Source organism: Pisolithus orientalis, assembly GCF_024613125.1.
Source record: "Pisolithus orientalis strain OTSU chromosome Unknown F5J12scaffold_31, whole genome shotgun sequence".
NCBI lineage: Eukaryota > Fungi > Basidiomycota > Agaricomycetes > Boletales > Pisolithaceae > Pisolithus > Pisolithus orientalis.
Window position 1 is genome coordinate 136,806 of NW_026260812.1, and position 25,703 is coordinate 162,508.

General features: G+C 45.8%; 4 protein-coding genes across 4 annotated transcripts; 2 read left to right on the forward strand and 2 right to left on the reverse strand.

The window, feature by feature from the left end:
* The first annotated feature begins 146 nt into the window (after nucleotides 1–146).
* On the forward strand, nucleotides 147–1,542 carry F5J12DRAFT_323632 (uncharacterized protein). The gene is made up of 9 exons (XM_051738896.1): nucleotides 147–162; nucleotides 230–394; nucleotides 451–483; nucleotides 533–705; nucleotides 763–845; nucleotides 906–1,106; nucleotides 1,164–1,302; nucleotides 1,348–1,432; nucleotides 1,486–1,542. Exons 2-9 carry the CDS (start codon nucleotides 302–304, stop codon nucleotides 1,489–1,491), a joined length of 813 nt encoding a protein of 270 aa, XP_051597207.1. The 5' UTR covers nucleotides 147–162; nucleotides 230–301; the 3' UTR covers nucleotides 1,492–1,542.
* A 3,811-nt stretch (nucleotides 1,543–5,353) lies between these two features.
* F5J12DRAFT_784941 (uncharacterized protein) lies at nucleotides 5,354–7,523 on the reverse strand (the record flags this gene model as incomplete). Its single annotated transcript, XM_051743139.1, has 12 exons — nucleotides 5,354–5,388; nucleotides 5,410–5,474; nucleotides 5,519–5,609; nucleotides 5,763–5,912; nucleotides 5,967–6,049; nucleotides 6,108–6,280; nucleotides 6,339–6,371; nucleotides 6,502–6,512; nucleotides 6,641–6,760; nucleotides 6,911–6,931; nucleotides 7,255–7,335; nucleotides 7,409–7,523. 12 exons carry the CDS (start codon nucleotides 7,521–7,523, stop codon nucleotides 5,354–5,356), a joined length of 978 nt encoding a protein of 325 aa, XP_051597208.1.
* An 11,034-nt stretch (nucleotides 7,524–18,557) lies between these two features.
* On the reverse strand, nucleotides 18,558–20,522 carry F5J12DRAFT_323681 (ferric reductase like transmembrane component-domain-containing protein). The gene is made up of 5 exons (XM_051738897.1): nucleotides 20,478–20,522; nucleotides 19,964–20,424; nucleotides 19,734–19,902; nucleotides 19,199–19,673; nucleotides 18,558–19,118 (listed from the first exon to the last, which is right to left on the reverse strand). Exons 2-5 carry the CDS (start codon nucleotides 20,371–20,373, stop codon nucleotides 18,760–18,762), a joined length of 1,413 nt encoding a protein of 470 aa, XP_051597209.1. The 5' UTR covers nucleotides 20,374–20,424; nucleotides 20,478–20,522; the 3' UTR covers nucleotides 18,558–18,759.
* Nucleotides 20,523–20,997: 475 nt separating this feature from the next.
* On the forward strand, nucleotides 20,998–21,822 carry F5J12DRAFT_849917 (CTR copper uptake transporter). Its single transcript, XM_051746487.1, has 4 exons — nucleotides 20,998–21,167; nucleotides 21,217–21,349; nucleotides 21,401–21,574; nucleotides 21,635–21,822. Exons 1-4 carry the CDS (start codon nucleotides 21,011–21,013, stop codon nucleotides 21,729–21,731), a joined length of 561 nt encoding a protein of 186 aa, XP_051597210.1. The 5' UTR covers nucleotides 20,998–21,010; the 3' UTR covers nucleotides 21,732–21,822.
* Nucleotides 21,823–25,703: the final 3,881 nt, after the last annotated feature.

Consider the following 25,703-nt stretch of genomic DNA (forward strand, 5'->3'; position numbering starts at 1 on the left):
TGATATAGATACTCCTGCTCCTGCATACGTTGGAGAAGTACCCTCGAGTTCGTGTTTTGTTTGTGACGAGTGGACGAGTCTAACATGAATAACAAGTGTCACCCTCTTCTCCGCATTCTACACAAGGTCTTGTTCCTGCATGTACTGGGGAAGTACTTTCGGGTGCGTGCTTTGTTTGAGACGAGTGGGATAAGTCTAACATGAATGACAAGTGTTACCCTCTCCACAGCCTATCCATAGCCTAGATCCTGCGAAAGCTAAAGAGCATGTTGAGCGCATTCGTCGTTTTCGTATTCTGGTCATGGGCAGGGCAAATGCAGGTAAAACGACAATCTTGCAGAGGGTTTGTAACACGACGGATCAACCAGAAATCTTTAATGGAAAAGGAGAGAAGGTATGAATGATGCACCGTGCTTGCTTCAGATTGTTGATACGTTGTTCTATATTCAGGTGGACGTCGCTCTGGTGCAGGGTTCATTAGCGGTGAGGTTGCCTCCTGAATGTTGTGTAATGTACTATTGACTGTGCCCAGCGGGGCTACCACAACATTGAGGATGAGTTGATCTTTCAAAGTAATCCAGGCTTCGTATTTCATGACTCATGTGGGTTTGAAGCTGGAAGTGGAGTGCAGTTTGACAAGATGAAGAAGTTCGTAATGGATCGTGCCAATACTCTCCAACTAGATGAGAGAATACATGCCATTTGGTGAGGACATGATGACTGATACTGCTAGTGTACTGACATGATTGTGATGATATTTAGGTATTGCATTCCAATGACTGACAGCCACAGGATGGTCACAGCAGGCGAAGCAAAGTTTTTTAATGAGTGTGATACTGGGCATGGTACGTACCATGTATGCACATACTTCATGGTTCATGTTATGAATTTTGGTGTTTCCACAGTTCCTGTGATCGTGCTGTTGACAAAGGCAGATATCTTGGAGCTTGAGGCTGTAGAGGAGCTTGAGGACCAAGGGTTGAGTGTGGATGATGCAGGGAGGGTTGCAGATATCGAAAAAGATATTCTAAACAACCATACTGCAAAGCTCAAGGATTGGTTGAAAGAGAAAAGGTTTCCACCTCATGACTATCTGTCACTTGGTGGTAAGTGGTGCACATATTATGTATAGATTTGGCAAACTTGGTGAGAAATAACCACAGGAATGGAACAACAAGATGCAGATTGTGCACCCCTACTGACATGCACAGCAAATGCTTTGAGTGAAGAAGGGCTGCAACAGCTCCTCATATCAACACAGCAGTCCAACCTAGAACTGTGCATTGAATTGGCCATTCTGCAGTAAGTGAAAATGCTTAACATCAGAATTGTACTGACAGGTAAAAGGTCATTGAAAAAATACATGAACTGGAAGACAGAGATGATTGATCCTACAACACTGTCAGTCATGCTCTCACAATGGTTTCCATATGTAAGGAATTTGTGTGTTATATGAGAAGATGCTCACTAATTTGTGGATTTTGGTGCTAATTCAAATTTGATGTAATTGCTGACTTGCTGTTGGGATTGGGTGCATAGGGAGTAAGTAGAGTCATGGCAGGTGGAGGAGGAAGCATGCTGATTGTATTTGCTGCCACCTATTGTGCTTGGGTTCATAGCATGTGAGTGAAACCATGGCAGGTGGTGGTGGATGCAATGATTCTGACAATGTTTACTGCCACTCTGTTACAATTGGGTTTATAGGATGTGAGTGGAGCCATGGCAGGTGGTGGTGGATGCAATAGTGTTGATCATGTTGCTCCCACCTACTTGGGTTTGTAGCATGTGAGTGGAGTGGTGGCAGGTAGTGGTGAATACATGCTAACCATAATTACTGCCACCCTGTTGCACTTGGGTGCATAGGATGTGAGTGGAACTGTGGTGGTTGGTGGTGGATGCAATGATGATGACCATGATTGTGGCCACTGTTGCACTTGGGTGCATAGGATGTGAGTGGAGTCATGGGTGGTGGTGTAGATGCACACTGACAAGTTTTCTGCCACACTGCTGCACTTGATTTCATAGCTTGTGAGTGGAATCATGGCAGGGAGTGGTGGATGCATTCTGATCATGTGTGTTGCCACCCTTATCATACTTGGATTCATAGGATGTGAGTAGAGTCATATCAATGGTGGTGTGGATACATGCTGACCATGAGTGCTGCCCACTGTTGCACATGGATTCATAGCTTGTGAGTGGGATCATGTCAATGGTGGTGGCTGTGTGCTGACCATGATTCTGCCACCCTGTTGCTTGTGGGTTCATAGTCAGTGAGTGGAGTCATGGCAGGTGATATTGGATGCATACTGATGATATTTTCTGCCACCCTGTTGCATATGGTTTTGTAGGATGTGAGTGGAGTCATGGTGGTGGTGGATGTAGCCTGATCATGATCATGATTGTTGTCATGCTGTTGCACTTGGGTGCACAGGATGTGAGTGGAGTCATGGTAGGTGGAAGATGCATGTTAACCATATTTGCTGTCACCCTGTCACACTTGATGGCTTCACAGTGGGTGAGTGGGGTCATAGCAGGTGGTGGAGGATGCATGCTGACCTTTTCTTTTGCCACTTTGTTGTGCTTGGGTTTGTAGGTTGTAAGTGGATGGCTGGTGATGGTGGATTGCTGCTGACCATTTTGTTTGCTGCCCTGTTGTACCTGGGTTCATAGGTTGTGAGTGGAACCATGCCAGGTGGAGGAGGATACATACTTACCATGTTTTCTGCCACTCTATTGCACTTGGATCAATAGGTTGTGAGTAGAGAGTTATGTCAATGGTGATGGATGTATGCTGACCATTTTCTGAAACTGTGTTGCATATGGGTTCATAGCCAGTGAGTGGAGTTATGGAAAATGGTGGTAGTCCCTGGTGTATGTGTGCTGATCATGATTGCTGCCATCCTGTTGTACTGGGATGCATAGTGGGTGAGTGGAGCAGTGGCAGGTAGTAGTGGATGCATGGTGACTGACCTTGTTTGCTGTCACCCTGTTGCAATTGGGCTCATAGGTTGTGAGTGGAGTTATAGTAGGTGGTGGTGGATGCATGCTGACCATGTTTGCTGTCACCCCATTGCACTTGAGCTCATAGGTTGTGAGTGGAACAATGCCTGGTAGTGGAAGATCTACTGATCATCTCCACCCTCTTGCATTGGGGTTCACAGGTTGTGAGTGGAGTCATGTCAATGGTAGTGGATACATGCTGAACATGGTTGCTGCTGTGCTGTTGCATGTGGGTTCATAGCCAGTGAGTGGAATCATGACAGGTGATGGTGGATGCATACTGACCATGTTTGGTGCCATCCCATTGCACTTGGGCTCATAGATGGTGAGTGGAGTCATGGCTGGTGAAAGAGGATGTATTCTGACCATGATTGTTGCCACAATGTTGCACTTGGGGTCACAGGAAGTGAGTGGTGCCATGGCAGGTAGTGGAGGATGCATGCTGACCATCATTTCTGCCACCCTGTTGCATGTGGGTTCATAGGATGTGAGTGGAATCATGGCAGGTGATTATGGACACATGTTGATCATGTTTGCTGCCACCCTGTTGCACTTGGGTTCATAGGAAGTGAGTGGAGTCATGGCAGGTGGTGGATAGTGCATGCTGACCATGATTAATGTCACCCTGCTGCATGTGGGTTTACAGGCTGTAAGCAAGTTATGGAAAGTGGTGGTTGATGCTGCTGACTATGCTTGTTTCCACCCTGTTGCACTTGGATTCATAGGCTGTAGGTGGAGTCCTAGCAGGTAGTGGAGGATGCATGCTGACCATCATTTCTACTACCCTGTTGCACCTGGGGTTCATAGGAAGTGAGTGGAGTCATGGCAAGTAGGGGTGGATGCATGCTGACCATGATTTCTCCCCCCTGCTGTATGTGGGTTCATAGGATGTGGGTGGAATCATGAGTGGTGGTGTCAATGCATACTGACCATGTTTCCTACCACCCTGTGCATTTGGTGTTCTAGCTTGTGAGTGGAATCATGTCAATGGTTGTGGATGTATGTATGCTAACCATTTTGGTCCCACCATGTTGCTTGTGGGTTCATAGGAAGTGAGTGGAGTCATGGCAAGTGATGGAGGATGCTTGTTGACCATGTTCACTGCCCTTTGTTGGTGTCCTTGTGACCCTGTTCACTTTGGGCATTAGACAGTGAGTTTTATGCAGTATACATGATAATCAGGCTCTTATCCTTGAATAGTTGGTGAGCTCAATCCATGCATTATAGCAGACCTTGGTTTAACATGGTTTTTCAGGATGTAGGTGCAAATTTCCATGGAATATCATTGTGTCTTATGCCTTTGTGTATTCCCCAGACTGTCAGTCACCATCTATCTTCTATCTTATTGACACCCTTCAACATTTTCTATGCAGAATGTATGGGTTTCCCTCTGAATTCAGCAGGAGTGATTGCTAACACATACATAGTTGGTTTGTGGCACTGTTTCCTCACACACATGGGCTCTCACAGCCCCCCTGGAATATTCTTCAGGTTGTAGGTCTCTCATCTACTTTGGTTTTTCAACCATAGGCAGATGACATTATTTGACATGCTTTAGCCATGGATTGATCCACCAATGCTGTCCTTCAAAGAAATGCCTATGTTGTCTGCTTCAATGACATCTTCAATGAAGTTTGTTGTAGAACATGGCATTGGTAAACACATCTTCTCTTTGTTTGAATCATCTAAGTCATGATTGCAGGTTGCCTACTGGTATTTGAATATCTACACTTCTTGTTTCAGGGGAAGAATGGGACAAGATATTTGGAGGAGGACCTGGCAGTGGCTGTCAGAGCCTATCAAATATCAGGGGTCCAAGCTAATGTTCACCAACTCATTGAGGCAGCATTTCAGGAGCATGGTGAAGATGTGGAGAATTTATGTCCCATTCTTGTAGATGTTGCAAGGAAGAATCAGATGTGTAAGCTGCTATTCCTTCTGCAATGATGAAAGTCTTACTTTGTATTTGATCCAGCAAAGATGATCTTGAAATAGTGGAAGGTAAATGAAAAATCAGATGATTTTTCATGTATTTGACTTAAACAGCTGTAAACCCATCAATTTCCTTTCAGCATGGCAGTTTGCATATTTAATTTCTTGGATACTGGTGCATGTGTCATTTTTGGTGTAGGGAAGGGAAATGCTTCACCTATAAAATTGGCATTTTGTATTTCTGGAGGAAGGGGAAAGAGCCAAAAACCACGAAGACTTAGAGTGATAGGGTTTGGGTCAAGGACAACAACTGGTTCCTTTCCTTTTGTTATTCTCTTGTGTCTTTGTTTCTTGCCTGGTCTGCCATTGAAGGGACTTAGCCATGTACAGCTGCATTCCTGACTCAGCATGCACACTGTGTCTATGTGACCCTGGTATTGTACCATGCACATATATCTGTCCCCAAAGATCATATACAGTGAAGGGCTTTTAAAACTGTTGTGATGTTTGCCATGTGTGAATTGTCATTGATGTATCTCAGGCTGTTCTGCATCAACAGTCATTGTGATTAATATACATAACTTACTTCACTATAGCAAATTCAACACATAATCCCAGGTTGGACTGCTGTGTTGATATGAGAAGCTGTTGCAGCCCTTCTCCATTCAAAACATTTGCTGTGCATGTCAGTCAGGGTGCACAATCTGCATCCCCTTTTTCCATTCCTGGAATGATTTCTCACCAAGTTTGCCAACCTACTGATAATATACAGTACTTATCACCAAGTGACAGATAGTCATGAGGTGGAAACCTTCACTGGCTCAACCAACCCTTGAGCTTTGTGGTATGGGTGTCCAGAATTTCTCTTTGCACATCTGCAACCCTTTCTGCATCATCCACACTTGACCCTTGGCCCTCCAGCTCCTCCAGTGCCTCAAGCTCCAAGGCATCTGTCTTTGTCAACAGCACAATCACAGGAACTTTGGAAATGCCAAAATTTAAAACATCAACCATAAAATATGTAACCCACTCACCATACCCTGTATCACATTCATCAAAAAACTTCATTTCACTAGCTGTGACCATCTTCTCACTGTCAGTCCATGGAATACAAAACCTTGATCATTCACCAGAATCACATCAGCACATTCACACTGCCAGTCATATGTCCTTACCAAATGGCATGTATTCTCTCATCTAGTTTGAATGCCTTGGCACAATCCATTACAAATTTATTCATCTTGTTGAACTGCACTGCATTTGCAGCTTCAAACCCACATGAGTCATGGAATACAAAGCCTGGGTTACTTTGAAAGACCAGCTCATCTTCAATGTCATGGTAGCCATGCTGGAAAGGTTTAACAGCTCCAACAGCACATTATATAACAATCAAGAGCCAATCTCACTGTTAATGAGGCTTGCACAACACCAGCATCCACCTGAATATAGCCCAAAATATTGTCAATCTGAAGCAAGTACAGCACCTCATGCATAGCTTTTCCCCTTTTCCATTGAAGATTTCTGGTCAATCCACCATGTTACAAACCCTCTGCAAGATTGTTGTTTTACCTGCATTTGCCCTACCATGACAAGAATGCAAAAACAATGAGTGTGCTCAATGTATTCTTTAGCCTTCGCAGGATCTAGGCGGTAGACAGGCTGTGAAGAGAGCAACACTTGTTCCACTCATTACAAACAAAACACATACCCAAGGATACTTTCCCAGTGCATGCAGGAATAGGAGTATCAACATCACCTTGTGTGGAGTGTGGACCCATATTTTGGACCACAGTCAGCACAGGAATGTCTGTAGAGCTCTGCAGAGAACCTGGGCAAGCAGCATCAGTAGACACATCTCAAAGCAGATAGGAGAGCATGTGCGACTACCTCAAGTACTGTCAAATGGAACTGTCTGCATTGTTACAGGTAGAGAGTGAAAGTGGGTGAAGAGTCTTAATCGACGTCACAATGGATACACCTTCACTGCCTGGAGGAGCATCTAGACAGTAGCTTCCATCAGCGCAAGAAGTGGATGCATGAATTACTGGGATCCTACCTGGTTGATTAGCTTCAACAGGATCCTCTACTCAATAGCCAGGCTGGGACAAGGATAACTCTGGTTACTAATGTTAGACTTCTCTCATCATCATAAGTACAACACTCGCCCGTGAGTATTTCGCCAGTGTGTCCGGTGAGAGAACATGAACCCGTAGTTTGATCATCAGTCCACAAAGGAGGAGTGCCTGTACTGTTTAGCACAGAATCTGGGCAAGAAGCTTCAGCGAACACATGAAGGGACGTGAAAAGAGGATGTGCGGCCACCTTGAGTGGTGTCGGGAGCAGGAACATCCGCATAGATGCTAGGTGGACGAATCGCTTCAATCGGCGCAGCGATGCAGACATCTAGAACATCGACAGTGACTTCAGTCAACCCAAGAGCTGCGACCATCTTCATCTTGTAAAGCTTAAGACGCACTTGGCTGGGTGTCCGCTGTGGAAGCGGGAGCTTGTGGAATCACTGCGTGGTCGCTCTGTGCCCGAGAACCTGGTCCCCGAAAACGCCGCAATCCGCCAAAAAAACCAGGAGCCATGAATAATGCAAAGACAGGGTTCTTGGAGCTTTCTGAACAGCAGTAAGTGTATGGCTACGGGGGGGAGATGGTGGTGGTAGTGGCGTGGAACTGCGGACTTGTATTGATCGATAAGAGCGCCCATCGATACGCTGGAATGGACACTAGGCCATAAGGGTTATGCTGAGACAAGTTCTCTCATTGAATATTGAACAATCATTGGTCACGATGTGCCTCTTGTATATCTATAAAATCGCGGTACTTACGCAGAGCGAAAAATGAAGAGACTAGAGAGGAGACATACCCCAGAAGGCTCTATATTAGTAGAGCGGTTTACACGGATGGGAGTCCTTCCGTCCCTATCTCCCACCACGCTGGAACCTCGCCTCAGGCGCCAATGGCAGGAATCCTGCAGGCCTAATACTAAAAAAAAAAAAAAAAAAAAAAACGCAACTTCACCAAATCTGACCAACTTCCCTCGAATCCCGAAGTCCTCACTTTGTCTATTTTTGTCTATTTTGATGGATTTTGATGGAATTAGCAGGAGGTACCAGCTGCTTATGACGCTGCTATCCTCGGAATAGTACTGTTGATTTGAGTGGAAGATGTACAGTTCAACGCATGATGCGAGCTTCAAGTTTATGTAATGAAGCTTCCTCCGTTGTTGTCACAATCCATCTCGCAGCTACCATTAGCATTCAGGTTTGCCCCTCCACCGTCCTCTGGGTCAGCTGGTGATCAGCTGCATGAGCAACAGCTTTTGCAGTTGAGAAAGCACAAACGTACACCCGAAGGCTTGTCCTCTGACCATTGCGAAGTGGACAGTTGGTGGGGGGTCGATCAGCTACTCTATTGACTATGTAACCTAACAGGGATGGTCGGTGATCTCGCTCGGAGAGTTGGATTCCTTCCCATCCTCAGTCCGCGGAAGGGTGCCTCCAGCGCCACTTTTCTGTGCTCGGAACCATCGTCTTGACTTCCCTTCGCCCAGTTCGAAGGTTTTTCTATCGGGTTCTCTTTGTAGCCCCCTGAGTTCCAACTCACGCTCGGTGTGTAACAAACGCCTGACCTTGACCATCTAAGACACACAACATTTTGTCCTTCGTGGCCTCTTTTGTTACTCCGTTCGCTACCATACGCTGTATGCAGAACTATGGATATTCCCTGCCCTTGCTTTCTGTGGGGTGGACATATTTTTCAGCTTTTGCGCTACTGCACCAAGGTTAGCGCTTCAGATAGATAATGGACACCTATTCTATTGCGCAGAGGAATGGGAGAAACGAAGAGCAATAAGGCACGAACACTTGCCTTGTGTTAGAATGGTAGTAGCGTTTGAAAGCAACTTGTAGTTGAGGGGCTCAGTTGTCGAGTAGACAAGTGAAGAACGAATGTGGAATTCAATAGGGACTTAGGACGAAAGTCCCTGAGTTTATATACATGAGTAGGTACGCACGGACCAGTAGCGTAAAAGGAAACTACTACTCAGTATAGTAAAGAATAACATGGAAGGTCATGGAATATGACATATAACATGATGTCTGTTATGATGTCACTATGAATGTCATTGTGGAGCTGATGACTGACCCAAGTCATGTGATGGACAACGTGTTGAACATGTGTAGTTCTGGAATGATCTAGACATCGGAACTATTAGGAATATTTCCAACACTCCCCCTTGCTCTAAAATGGTAGAGTAACTAAACCCATTGACAAGCGATTAGTTTCGAACTTCTGCCACATTAAAGACTTCGTAAGACCGTCTGCTTTCTGTTTGTCAGTTTGAACTGTATTCAATACTGAACAAACCATCCTGAACACATTCATGCATGAAGTGCCACTGGATGTCGATATGTTTCGACCAGTCCATCTGATACAGGATTCTCAGCTATAAAGCTGAGCTCCCATATTATCACAATAAAGGATAGTTTTCTCAGTCTTGAGTTTGAGTTCATTAAACAGCATAGAGAGCCATTTGATTTGTCGTGCAGAGTCACATAAAGCCATATACTCGGCTTCAGTAGAGGATAGTGCTGATAGTCTTCTGTTTTCTTGAACTGCCAAGAAATGAGAGAATTGCCAAGAAACATGGCATAACCAGTAGTGGAATGCCTAGTATCTTTATTGGCAGCCCAGTCGGAATCTGCAAAGCCATAAATTCGAGATTCAAGTCCCGAATAATATAAAGCCAACTTTGGTGTTGATGCAATATAGCGAACTATATGCAAGGCTTTATTTTTGTGATCTTCAGTTGGATTTGCCATATACTGTGACATGCGAATAACCACAAAGGCAATATCGGGACGAGTTCCCAGAGCCATATAGAGTAATGACCCTATAATAGACTGGTACTGTGACCGAAGAGAAGATGTGGCTTGGTAGTCCAATGGTGATTTCTCTGGTTGATATCCCGAAGGTAATGGAGTGCAAACATTTCGAGCAGTCTCCATATTGAATCTTTTGATAACCTTTTTGACATAAGGTATTTGGTCGAGATATATTTCCTTTTTCAACCTATCTCAGGTGAATTTGAATGCCAAGATATTCCCTTGACTTCACCAAGACCTCAGGGATTCCCATTTCTTCATAAACTGTTCTTTCTTGGCTTTAAGAAGACATTTGTCCAATCCTAGAAAAAGTCCATCATTGACATAGACGAGGAAAATGACTGATTCCAGCTTTGGATATATGGATGTAAATCCCAGCATCCACTTTGGAACGAATATAGCCCATTGCGAGTAAGGATTGATGAAGGGCTTTATTCCATGCCAACTGCAGCTTGCTTTAAGCCATAAAGGGCTCTTAGCAACCGATAAACCTTGTGTTCTTGACCCGAAACTTTGAATCCTTCTGGTTGCTCCATATATATTTCTTCATCTAGATTGCCATATAGAAAGGCAGTTTTGACATCCAGTGCTTCATGTTTCCCAATTTCGTTGGGCAGCAAATGCGAGAAGAATTTGCACAGTTTCGAAATGAGCGACTGGAGAGAAGGTATCTTCAAAGTCGGTACCAAATTCTTGTGTGAAGCCTTTAGCCACAAGACGAGCTTTGTAACAACCATCGCTTTTGATAGCGAAAACCCATCAACACTTGACTGGTTTCTGATCTCTAGGAGGATCCACCAAAGTCCATACTTGTCTTTCTTCAATAGACTTTAATTCATCCTTCATTGCGTCAAACCACTTCTTTTGTAACTCAGGGAGATAATTTCAGCACATCTTTAAAATGTTCCAGAGACTCTTTAACTCTGGCAGCCAATGCAAACTCAAAGGGATGCATTTCCACCTGTTGATCTGGCATGCCTTTCGGCGAAGAAGGAGTTTCTGGAAGTGGAGTGAGTGGTGAACCAGGAGATGGAGGTGTAGTTCCTTGTGGATGTTCAGTCCACTGACGAGGAACTTCAGGAGGTATCATTGCAGGAGGTAACCTCGGAGAAGGAGGTCTGCGCTCTTCTGCATATCTCCGAATATCTTCTCTGGAATTGCAAGCATGTCGCTCAGCATTACGAATCCACTCTTGTGCTTGATCCTGATTTCTTTGAATATCTCGTTCAATGTCAACTGGGGGTCTGTCTCCATAGAGATTCCCAGGACGAGATACTGGTATAAATCGATGTTTTGGATGAGGTTCTCTGTCATCGGCAGGTTGAGCTCTGCGAACATTACACAAGTCCCCTTGAATAAATTCAGGTTGATGAGGGTGCCTTAGATGACGAGGGTCGACTGTTGGTGCAGCAGCAGGTGCTCTTCTTTGTTGTTGAGCTCTTGGCTGGTCTGCAGCTCTCTGCTGTGGGTTTTGTTGTTGTGGTGGAGTTAATGGACGAGGTGGTTGCCGGTGATGAGGCAGCGATTGGATCTGATCAGGATCCGGAAGTGAATGTAGGCTTTCAGAGTCAGAATTATTTGATTCTTGGTTGTCTTCGGTATTGGGGTCAAAGGTATCGGATTTTTGTTTGTGATCAGAGCAAAAAGGAAAAGAGTCTTCTATAAATTTTGCAGTGTGAGAAAGAATTATCTTTTGTCCATGAAGGAACCGATATCCTTTTGTATTAGGCTCATAGCCCAAGAAAATCATTTTGACTGCGTGAGGTTCCAGTTTATCTTTTTGTTGTTCTTTAGGAACCCATACAAAAGCTTTGCAGCCAAAGGTGCGAAAATAGGTGATATCCAGGACTTTTCCTAAGAATAGTTCAACCGGAGTCTTGAATTGAATCCTCTTGAGAGGAGTGCGATTGTACACATGAAGTGCACAGTCAAAAGCAAAATTCCAAAAATGTTTTGGAACACATGCATGATGTCGAATGGTCCCTGCTTTCTCGGAAATAGTCCAATTAAAGTGTTCTGCCTGACCATTTTGCTGTGGCTGGTCGGCTATGGATAATTGATGAGTAATACTGCGCGAAGAAAGGAGCGCTCTGAAGGTAAGACCCATAAACTCTCCCCCTCGATCCAAACGGAGCGCAAGTAGATGTCGTCCAGTAGTACTCTGAACAGACACCAGCCAATTGGCAAAAGCAGCATAGGTGTCGGAGACCGAAAATAAGATTCAACAGGTAATTCAAGCAAGTCAGCATGGACAAGCCCGAGAGGTATTACTGCACGTTTCCAAGATGGTTTAAAAACCTTGGAGGAAAGTTTGCCCTGTGCACAACCTTTGCAAGGAGTAATCTCCCCCTGTAATGTAATATCTTGTGTAAGACCTAATCTGCGAATGTGCCTGAGAACTGCTTGTGCAGGGTGACACATGCGATTATGCCATAAAGACTCTTGTGATTCCGTGACCAAAGGGCAAAGGACCCCAAAAGCAGTGGTAGGTGGAAGCGGTACACCCACAAACCAATGTAGAGGTGAAGTCAGAGAAGCTACTGTTGCTTCTAGGACAATCCAGCCATTTGGTGCTCTGATAGTCTCGCCAGTAAGTGTCGCAGTGCTGCTATACCCGTTATTGAGCAGCGCATTGCATGAACAAAGTCGCTTTGAGAACAAAGGACTGTAGACAACATTATGTAGTGGTAGGTTACTGCCATTTTCTAGGCAAATAACCACTGTTCCTTGACCGAGAAGTTGAACCTTTTTGGTGCCTGCAGTAGAGGCCAAAGGTGGATTTTTAAACTCTCGAAAAGTCAAGAAATCAGTTTTAAAAGGAGTCACATGATGTGATGCTCCAGAATCCAACATCCATAACGACTCACCCTTTGGTAGATTCTTTTTTAGATTCGAATATGACACACCCAAAGGGTAACAGTCATAAGAATCGAAGGCATGACCATCGAACTGCATGGGTAAATATCCAGATGCAGATTCGTTGGGATCATACTCGATGTCTGGATTATGCTTTATACGAAAAGGTTTACATACAGGATTTTCTGGCACAGATTCGTGAAATTGAGATAAGGACATTGGCTTAGCACGCTTTTTAGTGGCTTTTACAAGTACAGATTTTTCGGAGAGATTCTCCATCTCTACTACTCTGTCCTCGAAATCGAGAGGAAGAGAGATCATTAATCCATTGTGACGCAGTCGCATTGCCATTATCCTTAACATCCCGATTTGCCACCATGTTCTCAGCCAGCCAAAATGGAATTTCCCATTCATACTGAGGGTTTGAGGGAACCACTCTGACATGTCCCGTCCTGCTCAGCAGGGGGAAAGGAAATCGTCCTCGGATAAGCATCCGAGTCTGTCTGTTGCTCTGGTTCCCGAAGGGAAACACCCAGCAGGTTGCAAGAGTTGGCTGTTCAGCGACAAATAGAACATTGGCAGGAATTAGACCTGGGAATGTTAACACGAATCTTGACTGACTCAACTTGATCTGGTTGGAAATTCTGAATTTCCTCCAGATACCAAGGAGCAAGATTTCCAGTTGTAGCATCAACTGGATAATTGGGAGTATCCCCAACAGTTTCCATCGCCATGGTTAAGTCTTGGTGGGAAAGATCAGGATCATACATCTTGGTATCAGTTATGACATGTTGTCCGAGGTATGTATTCAGGTCAGAGGAATAAACTCGTTCAACCAGAGTCTCATCCGGGAGAGAATATTCAGGGCTTGGTTCGTGGGATTGAACATTGATTGCATCAAGTTCAAATTTATCAGCAGCATTATAATTTTCGAAGGTGGGTTGATCATAATGATCACCAAACTCTCCAGCATAAGAGCGAGTGTTTGGATCGTAGGAACCCTCAGGGACTTCCTCGATACAAGTGGCACCAACTGCTTCAGCACCTTCTACTTCAAGATTATTGGCTCGGGCCTTGCCCTTGCCTCGGCGACGGTTTTGGCCTCGGCCACGAGAACCAGAACCTTGCTGCTGTTGTTGTGGAGTATAGGGAGTGTAACCTCCACGTCCACGTCCACGACCTCCACGACCTCTTCTGCGACCTCCATGGTAACCGCGAAAGGATCCTGATCCTGATCCAGATTGATGATTGGAAGTATTATGACCACCTCTGCAAATTTGGCAAAGAGGCAGTTTATTCATACGTGCCAGAAGAGAATTTGATTCTTGTTTAACCTGGGTAGATGAAGATCCAGATTTATCCTGTTGTGGAAGCATAGTTTTGCCCGATTTATGAGCCCAGACTTCTTTCATGCGAGGTATAACAGTATCAGGAGAAAGTTGATCAGGCGGCAATAGAAGATAATATATTGACTGGGTGCTTGTTCCCAAGCTTGAGTCATCGAATGAACCAGAATGAGTGCCTTCATTTTATTATTCAGGGTAATACCCTGGGCACTAATGGCAGCGAGAAGCATATTGATCTCAGCGATTTTAGCCATTATATCATCCTTTGGTTTGATTTGAATTCAGATAAGTCGTTGGAATTCCATAAAAGTCATCATAGCAGACGGAGTTCCATAGGAGTTATTTAAAGCAGCCCACTTTTCATGTGAGGTTGCTAACCCATCAATTGACATTGCAATCATTGGATCGCAATAAAGAGTAAGAATGCCTTGGGCACAAGTGTCAGAGGTAACCCAGGCAGCAATGTCTGCAGGCAGCAGCACCAGCAGCAGGTCTTGCAATAGTGCCAGTCAACGATTCCCATAATACTGAGTGTTTGCATGTAAGCCTTCATAAGAACCAACCAAGAGGCATAATTCAAGCCATTAAGCTTGGGGATCTGCTTGGAAAGACCTTCGGACATCTAGTGTCAAAAGTCCATAAGCAGATGTTCGTACAAGAACGAGTGAGTCAGATGAGTTTTAATGGATGGAGGATTGAGTTCATGAATCCGATTCCTTTTGGGCCTGCGAGCGGATGCTCTAGCAGCCTGAGATGGACGGCGCCGATGGGAACATTGGTTTTTGAAATAAGGACGAGGGTTTCTTCGCTTTTCCATCTTTGTTTTTGGAGCCATAGTACCTTTCTCTGCGAATCTCCAGGATGAGATGCGAGAATTATTGCGCTCTAGACTTAAAAAGTCTAGTGGAGGAAAATAATGGTAGCTCATAAAGCTCCAGTTGCAATCATTCAACGGTATTCCATCTGAACGAAATCCCAAGTAGGGATCAGCGCAAGAATATGGTACATTTATGGCGGGAGAGTAGCAAAAATGTTTGTCCTTTACTAACATTTCGAGACAATTGTAAGACTCGTATAGTACACAAGTATTAGTTTCCCAATGGTTTCGGCCGCCTGATACGTACGGTGCGTCCAGCGAGTTTGGAAGAGGATAACTTTTGTCGTATGGCACAAGCTTCACGAGCTCGGCTAAGAGCAGTGGTGCGAATTCCATGAGGTCGGGGTTCTGCGAGATAATCAAAAGTAGAGTCGTCCATGACACGTTCGAGATCGCGTAAAACCTCCTCTGATCCAGGCCAGTAAGCGAATCCTGCGTTAGCGGGGTCTGGACCCCATGAAAGATGCCAGTTAACAGCGTTATATCGCAGGGAAGTTCCCATATCTGCTTCATCCCTATACCGTCAAATAGACCTAAAAAGGTTGCTATCAAACCTGTCTCCTCCGTGTCTCCATTCTCGAAACCACCCTGGGATACAGGCAATGTCGGTGCTTCCGTCAACCCAAGTTCCTCTGAAATGGAATTCAAGATGCTGGTTCCAAAGGCAGAGAGGAGGGATGACGCTGTTGAAGCATGGATCGTAGAGTGGGTGAACGTTGTAGTAGACATAGACAAACATATCGTGGGTGATCAAGAAGGCCAGAACAGTGTCGAGGGAAGGATCTTCATAGTAAGCTGAAGGAAGATCGCAACCATTGAAGTTAGCGATGGCATGAGGAGTCGAGGTATGGGAAAGTTTAGGGAAGAAATCAGTAAGATAGCCATGGAAAGCTAAATGGAGACCCGGATAGAAGAATGGCGATTCGAACCCTGGAAAGTGGGGCATTTGTTGCCACACTGTTTCCACGGTGTCAATTGGAACGAGATAAGTCGCAGGGTTTGGCTTCTTAAAGAAAGCCACTGACAAAGGAACCGCTTCTCTCCAACTTGCACAGTCGCGTACATATAACATCTCGGTATATTCTATGATCTCCTTCACCGCATACTTCTGCCACTTCACTTCATACATCCCGTCATGTTGCTCAGCAATAGCAAGCTCAAGTTTCTTGGCGACGACCAAAGACATCTTGTGTTAAGACCATAGATTAGTTCCCGTAACTTTGAGAAACAGTCACGAACGAATTATAATAAATTGAACTCTGCATTATCGTCAGGGACGACAGTGAGAACGAGCTCGGGGTCGAGCAACTCGTTCAGTGCCTGGACTTCCTCTGGAAGAGGAGTCGGTGCATGACGTGGAGCAGGTGCATCAGCAGCCTGAACCTCATCATACAGTGGAACGGGATCTAGGTCAGCGTCGAAGTCGATGTCGGGAAGATGAAAGTGGAGATAGTGTGGGGGCAGAGTTGGAGGATGAAGAATGAGTCACTGAAGTAGCGCTCTGCGCAGTATCTGCTCTTGCAGCAGAAGCTGTCACCTTCGCCACCAAGTGGAGAGACCTAGAAAAGAAAGCCAAAAGGCTACTGAGCGTACAAACAGCTCGTGTAGATGAATCAGATCATAACCACCATAATGCAATAAAAGTACCACCTGGTTTAGACCAGTGGCAAGCGACATGGTGAAGACTACTACTACCATTCCTAGCGCATCTAGGCCTATGACATCCATCGTGATTTGCCCGTCAGCAGTGATCGCTTGATGCAAATGCGTAAATAGCTAACCACCTAGACTAGGCGGGGCTCATAACCTATTGCGCAGAGGAATGGGAGAAACGAAGAGCAATAAGGCACAAACACTTGCCTTGTGTTAGAATGGTAGTAGCGTTTGAAAGCAACTTGTAGTTGAGGGGCTCAGTTGTCGAGTAGACAAGTGAAGAACGAATGTGGAATTCAATAGGGACTTAGGACAAAAGTCCCAAGTTTATATACATGAGTAGGTACACACGGACCAGTAGCGTAAAAGGAAACTACTACTCAGTATAGTAAAGAATAACATGGAAGGTCATGGAATATGATGTATAACATGATGTCTGTTATGATGTCACTATGACATCATTGTGGAGCCAATGACTGACCCAAGTCATGTGATGGACAACGTGTTGAACACGTGTAGTTCTGGAATGATCTAGACGTCGGAACTATTAGGAATATTTCCAACATATTCATCCTTCGAGGTTCAGCCCTTCTGATGACACCATTCTTATCTGGGCAGCAGGTCGATTTTTCATCTACAACTATCCGACAATTCTGTCGGCAAGTGCATAGTTGGCACAGAACCCTACCCCCTTCCAGCTCCGCAGTACACGCCATTGAGATCAAGGTTGCGGAGACCGTAAAAGCCAAGACCGATGTGAAAGATTTGGAAGGAGGGGGCCGGCGGTTGCGTACTTTCACCCATCTCTCCTTCGATCATGCAATAGCGGCGAGAAGGCCTTGTTTCGGGTTTCGAGTGTTGACTACCGATTCTGGTATTCCGGTGTGGCGTGTTCTGGTTGTCTATCCCAAAGCGACCTATTGCTCCATTCGTTGGAGGTGACAAGGAGCTGACTATCTATGACCGGTGGACCAGTGCGTCACTTTCAGTATCCGAAATTTCAGACTTAGGCGCTGTAGCTAGAACTGGGGCGAAGTTACGGGCCTGCCTATGGGGAGGTATTGCAGTCCTGTCGTACCTGGCGGATATACCCCTGAGCCCCCGACATTCTATTGCCTTCATTACAGTGGTTTGCGAAAATAATGTTAGTTAGCGAAATATTTGTCAGCGCGTCGTGAGCCCTTCCCGATATGGGAATGTAGGAATGTGTGCGTTCATCGCAGAATTCATTTGTCTACATACTACTAGCGATGGCCGAACTACATCATGTACTCACGAGATGGCGCAGTAAACAACATGTGCTGCAACGTACCTACCCATTCACTGTTATTGCGGCACATAGTATCTATCATCTCGAACAAACGCGTCCTTTAGCTGTGCACAGTGACTATGTCCTGGTCTTCTGTGGTGCTGGGCGAGCGTACGCTCGTTCTTACCCGTTTCGTCAACGACCGCGAGTGCCGACCCGTCGCCAGTGAGATTTTCGTGAGTCGGAGTGACGCCGGTAGTTAGTCTCACTAGTGTTTTCATGCCAGCTTGGTATGTTTCCTTGTTGGGCGGAGCTCACGACGCGCTCACAAATATTTTGCTAACTGACATTATTTTCGCAAACCGCTGTAATGCGGGTGGAGAAGTTCACACAGGTAACGTTGTGCCACTGCCCCATACAGGCACCAGCCAGGTCGGCGGTGAGATTGCCCTCCCAGCAGAAAACGGTTCGTCCTATATTATAGAAGTCGAAGGTGTCGAGAAGATCTCCAATATGATCGACCCCGGTCATGAGACAACTCAAACTTAATTTCGTAAGCTACTTGTCCTTGTTCAGGAGCTCAACAGGGTGTTCACAGTACTTGTATCATTCCCATGATGCGGATGAATTGGGGTCGCCACGCGGCGGAACAACTCGCGGAAGGTTCAAATCCTACAGACGATTCGTTATTCTCTTACGCTGTTCAGGGTACGGACTTCGTTAACTTCCTTCAGGTTGACTGTGCCCTGAACATCTAGGCTTGGTCTGCTCAAGTCGCAAGGCCCTGGTTTACCATATACAACATTCATATCCCGCTCGTGTAAGATCATAATACCGGGGGGCTATTTTACACAAAAATAAACATACGCGCGACATCTTCATACGTACATACAAACCCAGGTCCCAATTTACAGCGCAAAACTCTCCACATGCACCACAACGCCACCCAACTTCAAAGCGTTCCCGACACCCAACCTCGCGACCGCATTCCTCGTTTCGACTGACCAGACCTCTCCGGCCCACTCGCACACACTGCGACGCCACCTCCAGCGTGCGGCTGTGCTGCGCTGAATGGCTTATCCTCCTCCGCTTCAGCGGATTCGAAAGAACAGGGTCGCGAAAGTCCGGTGGTTTCACAGAGAAGTGTATATACAGGTGGACGGTCTAGTTTGACGTCGCTGTTGGGTATGAATGGTACAGCTTCGGGGTCACACAAGCATGTGACGAAGATGGAGAAATGGATATCAAGGGAGGTTCCTGCAGCGAGGATGGCAATCTCTGTCAGCATCTCTGCGAACCATGCGATGTGACCTATATATAAAAAACAACGCCCACGAGGAGTCAGAGTCAGAGAAGGTCGATCAGGATCCGAGAATCGGGGCAACACTCACCAAACGATCTGATATACCATACGAATTCGATCCTTCTCGTTCGTTCGCCGTGACGACGGCCAGCCTTGATACATCTAAAGACGATGTCGTCCAGAAGCCCGAGCGTAAACGTTGCTCCTGATCCGCCAGCAACCAACAGCACCGTCTCGTACTGTCCAAGGTCGACACTCGACCCACCATATGGACCATCAATCATGACGTGTATGGGTACGCAGCTCCGCTCGCCACCACTTTGCTTCTCTGATATGCAGACAGATGGGTCTTGTTCGTTATGCGCGTATGCGTTGAGTTCACGTGTCCAATCGCCGTTGACGCGTGCTGCGAGGATCATGCCGGACTGGTTGAAGCAGGACCTATTCGGAGGACCGGAGAGAATGGTGAACGGGTGGCTCTCGAAGGCGCGATTGGAGAAAAAGACACGGAGTTGGACGTGTTGGCCAGCCAACCATCCATCGTCGCAATCTTGGATATGAACCTTTTCATGGAAAGCCGGATCAATGATGTACGGAATACATGAAATGAACCAAATACTTACTAGTGTCATTAGTTGATCCGGAGCGCTAAGTTTAGCATCCTTGATGCGGTAGCGCAAGAAGCGCAAGAATGCGTCTGCCCCGAAGAAAGCGAGGGCCGGGAATATCCACGGTGCCGCATACAGCGTATGGTAACGAACGGTGACGAAAAACGCAACGAATGTCAGAACGCTGTGTGGATGTGCCTGTTTCAGGCACGGGCGTCTGTAACACGTGGTAGATCGGAACTCACTGGACCACGAAGAAAACCTGATAGAATAACCTCCGTACCGGGCGAAGCGAAGTCAAGACTATGATTCCGAGCACGGCTAACGTTGCTACGCCGGAAGTTTCCTTTTGCTGTCCGATGATCGGAAGTCCGTACTGCAAATGATTGCGTATCCAGAGTGATCCGTGGATGCATGCGGATAGGAACATCAGTCTTCCAGACATGCGGTGTATATAGTTAAGCTTCTCGTATCCGTTTCCGGGGCCTAAAAGGAGCGACAAGATAGAATTCTTCGTTGCAAATAAGAATACGATCGGGATCTGGGCTACCGCGAGGAAGCCTGTGCGGAGAGGACTGTCAGAGATGGGGTGGAAAACGTGTAAGTCGAAGGTGGATTGTACCAGCTCGGTTGGGGTTAGATACAAGAGGAGCATCTTTGATAACACAGAGCAAAACGACGGCGAGATATGCGAGAATGATTGACACTGAGACCGTACAATCAACTCAAGAACGTTACCAGAAACTAGGATAGACTCACTCTGTAAGATGTTTAACCCTACATACGGTAACGTCCAGTGTCGAACGGACGCGATAGAGTGCCAGACTGCCTCGGCGCCTCTCTTCGGCCGAGGTCGGGGTGGAGGTATATCCTCGCGAGCGACGGCAGCAGTATCCTCCCTTACCGAGGCATTCGGAGACGCCAAAGAAGCCCTTTAGCAAACGACCATTCCTCAAAGAACGAACCGAAGGTTGGGAGGGAGACCACGATAGCCACTCCGAGAGCGGTGCACACCAGATAGTTGTGAATTTGAGTTGCCATTCGGGGTCTACGGTATATGAAGCTGTGTGGAGGGGTTAGTTCTTCCTGTGAATGAGGATATTCGCGGCTTACTCGTAGATTTGGAGGCTGCTTGGGATCTGAGGAGGCAGTCCGGCCATTATTGATGCCAATCACTCTGCGAGGAGGGTCCCAGGGCACTCCAGAGTGATCCCGTCAGATTACATAAGCAGGGGTGACCGATCGAAGTCTCGGCTCCTGCCAAGCAAATCTCTTCGTTAGTGCTCTCCACGATGCACAACGCCCACCTCCTCCTCGTCGCCGTCTGCCTGTTGTACCGTGTGCAACCATGTCTTGCAGACAATGGGATGAATATGACCATGGACGGCGCCATGACACTCGCCGTGGGGAACATGCTGCCCTACCTCCACTTCACACTCGGGAACACTCGTCAGCTGCTATTCATTTCTTCACGATCTTTTACTAACATATATCGTAGTATGGTTCCTCGGATGGGTTCCTCAGAGTAGCGGTGCAATGTTGGGTGCTTGCATCGGTCTATTCTTGCTTGCTCTCCTCGAGAGATGGTTAGCAGCATGCAAATCAATCATGGAACTACACTGGAACAAAAGGTATGTACCCTTTCTCCACCTCCCCTGATATCCGTTCAACCGAGAATGTAGTGCGAGTCGCATGCTGGTCGATAAGCAGAACGCCTCTCCCGTCCCTAACCGCAATGCGGCCGATCACACTTTTAGACGACTGGCGCCTCCTTTTGTAGCCGCGTACGACCTGCCAAGAGGTGTCATCTATGCCGCACAAGCGCTCCTCAACTATCTCTTCATGCTGACAGTCATGTGAGCCACCATCCATCTAAACTTATGTTTTGGTTTTCGTCTGATTGTCCGAGCTATAAGGACGTTCCAGCTAGGTTACATATTTTCGCTCGTCATTGGCTTGGGTGTTGGGGAGATGCTGTTCGGACGATACACACTGTCGGCTCACCTCCATTGATATCTTAATTCAGTAGATTAGTCCTCGTGCATGTCTTGTGTATAATAGTGGAGTATACCATTAACATTATTTTACGGGGACGAAACGCAGGTACTCTACTGTAGTAGCGCGGCTCAAGCGCTCATGGACAATATGGGGTTCGGAGTTTCGCGGAGGAAATCAACTTTCTATGGAAAGCCGGACAATCATGCTCGAATAAGGAATGTCCAACGGCGAAATGCCCAACTCAAAATGGAGATGGCCGACGGCGGACCTCGATCACTCAGAGTACTTTTTTTTTTGCCATTGTCGTAATGAAAAATGAAAAAACACGCTTGTCTAAGTACTTTTTTTTTGGCCATCGTCATAATGAAAAAAGAAAAAACGTGTTTGTCAAAGTACTTTTTTTTTTTGGCCCATCGTCATATTGAAAAACAAAAAAACACCTTTGTCAAAGTACTTTTTTTTTCGGCCACCGTTGAATTGAAAAAAAAAAAAACACATCAACCTAGTGACAGCATTGTATATGTGGGTCAAATGGAATAGTATCAACAGACAATGAAAAGTATGTAGTACATTTTGTAGCCATAGGTAAAGAATTCACAGACTCACCTTGACATCACTTGCTTCATTGTCTGAACCAACATCGGAAAAGTGATCCACCCAGAGGAACACACCTGGCACCTCCATGTCATCTGCACCATCAACCTCTTCCTTGTCATGCTCAAGTTTTTGCAGGGCATGGACATGTTCTTCTTCTAAAGAGATGATACAGATCAGCCTTGTTTCTTCACTCTGACCATTAGTATATTGTGACTTACACAATCCCATCCCATTTCCAAGGCCACCCATATACTGATCATTCTTGATAAGGTCTCATCAGCAAAACACAAAAATGTGTTAGTAACTCATAGCTGCCCATAGTATTTGCACAATTCCATATTAGTCCAAAGCAATGTCAAGCATCCTAGCAACTTGTAGTGCCAGAGTAGACTACACCAGACTTGCCCAAAGTAGTGGCCAGCATCCAAGCAACTCATAGCACCTGAGTAAGCCACACCAGTGATACCAGCAATCCAAAGACCAATAGCTACCTAGCATACAAGGGAACAGACACACCTAGCTAATACAGCAACCTAGATTCCCACTGTAGTAGAGAACTTGGTAGATCTAACTTTGTTCCTATGGATGAAGGCAACAACACACAGACATAACATACAGCATTTTTCAATAAGTACAGGAAAGTAATGGATAGTACTAGTCTAGATGAATGGCAAGTATTTGACTACCAGCATGCTCAATAACTGTGCCTATCAAGATCCAGCATAAGTAAAATAGTGGCCCAAAAGAAAAGAGCAAGCATACCATACCATCAGACTCAAGAGATGGCTGCAGCTCACCAGCCAGAACACTAATGTTGAAAATAGGCTCCCCCAGTCCATGTTTTTTCATTGCTACACATAAGGTGTGTGGACCCCATGTAGTCCATTTAGTCACAACATATAGGTAGCCTGTGTGCCAAAATGCCAACACTTATATAGACCCTGTGATCAGCCTGTCTAAATAGATTAGCCATGACACATGGACAGGCCTGAGGGCCTATAGTGAGAGCAACATACATATGGGCCTGTAAACACAATTCCACAACATATGGGAGGGCCTGTGGAGGGTAAGGATGCTGCAACATATAGATGGGCCTGTGACCAAGTAAGTATGCTAAGCTACTGTAAGACATGGATGGGCCTGCCTATTGTATCATGAAGAAGGTTGCAACATATGGATGGGCCTGCCCATCATATGCTTTATAGGGTCACAACATAAAGAGGGGCCCATCTATGAAAGATTACAGAGTTGGCAACATATGGACAGGCCCAGGAGTAATATCATTTATGGTGTCGCAACATCTAGACAGGCCCATCCATAGCAAGATGTATGCCTGTTGCAACATAAGGACAGGCCCATCAGTAATATCATTGACAGTGTCACAACACATAGATGGGCCCATCTAGTAAGATGCATCCCTGCCACAACATAAAGATGGGCCCATCAGTAATATCATTTACAGTGTCACAACACATAGACAGGCCCATCAATAATATCAATCACACAGTCACAACACATGGATGGGCCTGTCAATAGCAACATGTATGCCTGTCACAACATAAAGATGGGCCTGTCAGTAATATCATTTACAGTGTCACAACACATAGACGGGCCTGTCTAGTAAGATGCACCCATGTCACAACATAAGGATGGGCCTTTCAGCAATATCAATTACATGGTCACAACACATGGATGGGCCCATCAATAGCAACATGTATGCCTGTCGCAACATAAAGACAGGCCCATCAGTAATATCATTTACAGCATCACAGCACATAGATGGGCCCATCTAGTAAGATGCACCCCTGTCACAACATAAAGATGGGCCCATCAGTAATATCATTTATAGTATCACAACATATGGAAGGGCCCTTCAGCAGTATCATTTATGCAGTCACAACATAAGGACAGGCCCTTCAGCAGTATTATTTATATGGTCATAACATATGGATGGGCCCTTCAGTAATATCTTTTATATTGCCATAAAACAAGGATGGGTCTGTCTAGTAAGATCCACCCCTGTTGCAACATAAGATGGGCCAACACCAATAGCATGTATAGTGTCACAACATATTGATTGGATCACAGCAAAATATTGAGGCAAGCATCCCAACATGCTGTAATTTTCCAACAAGCTGCAAGCAGCTTGCCCACTATACAACTCTGACCTCATCCACCCCAAGCATGAATACTACACAAGACATGTCTAAAACCCCCCATGGATGGCAAATGGAACTAACAGACTGCATTGTGTCATACATGAAAGCCAGATTTCAAGAGGAGGTATTCAGCAGACCTTGTGCCCTTCCAGATATATCAATTCCATTTCTGGTGTTATGTGAAGCAGATCACATATTGTCAGTAATCTCACAGGCCTATCATCACCCAAGTAAGTCCATCATAATGGTGTGATGGAAGTTTTCATCTTTCTGCAGTCAACATTGGGAAAAATTGGGGTGGAAAAACCTGCAATGCAGAAGCTGCTGAGAGATACATGGAAGTGACTGAGCCATCCATTCTGGTGACTGACTCAAACACCATCCACATTTGGTATTTGCCAGACACTCTCAGCCCAAAAAGAAGGGTAAGGGAATGCAGAATCTCATATTCTACTGACTTAATGCAATGGCAGGCTGATGTATGGAACCACCTTCATCTTCTGAGGGAACCACTGTGGGAGAGCATAAAGGCTTCCCCACAGGCATGGCAGATGGACAAGTCATATTTCTGCGATAATGCTGAGTTGAAAGGCACCATCAACCTGTCACCTGCATGGTTTCAACAGGGTCATGGGGTGGGTGATCATTTCTTTCCTTGTGAATAAAGCACTCATCTGTCTTGAAGCCCCAGAATGGCTTCCTGGAAGCCTCATGGCTGCTCAAATCCAGGATGGAAAACACTTCTACAAGGGAATGGGTCAACCAAATGTCCAACACCAATGCCCTGTTATCTGTGATCCTGCATGTCATCCATCCATGAATGTATGCAGATGGCAGGGAAGTGTTGATCCACCTTGGCAAACAGGCAGAACAGTGGTAGTTGGTCCCAGCTAAGGCCTGCAATTTCTCCTATCCAAATCTCTCCATCGGCATTTTTCACCAATTTCATGGAGTCAACCTTGCCAGTCCTTGTTGCTTTGGCCACTGTCTTTTTCTGAGCACATTTGGGACTTGACTCACCATCATGCTCAGGCAGTGTTCCTGGTTCCTCAAATGTTTCCCCAAGGTACTCTTGCCAGCTTCCTTCCAGTGTGCAGACATCATTGAAGGGGATTCCATCCATGATTTCATTATTGAAGTCCATACTGTCATTGCATGAGCCTTACCTAGGCCTAGAGGAGAATATGGTGGACTCACATGCATGCCTGTATAGTTCCCTCCTCATTTTTCC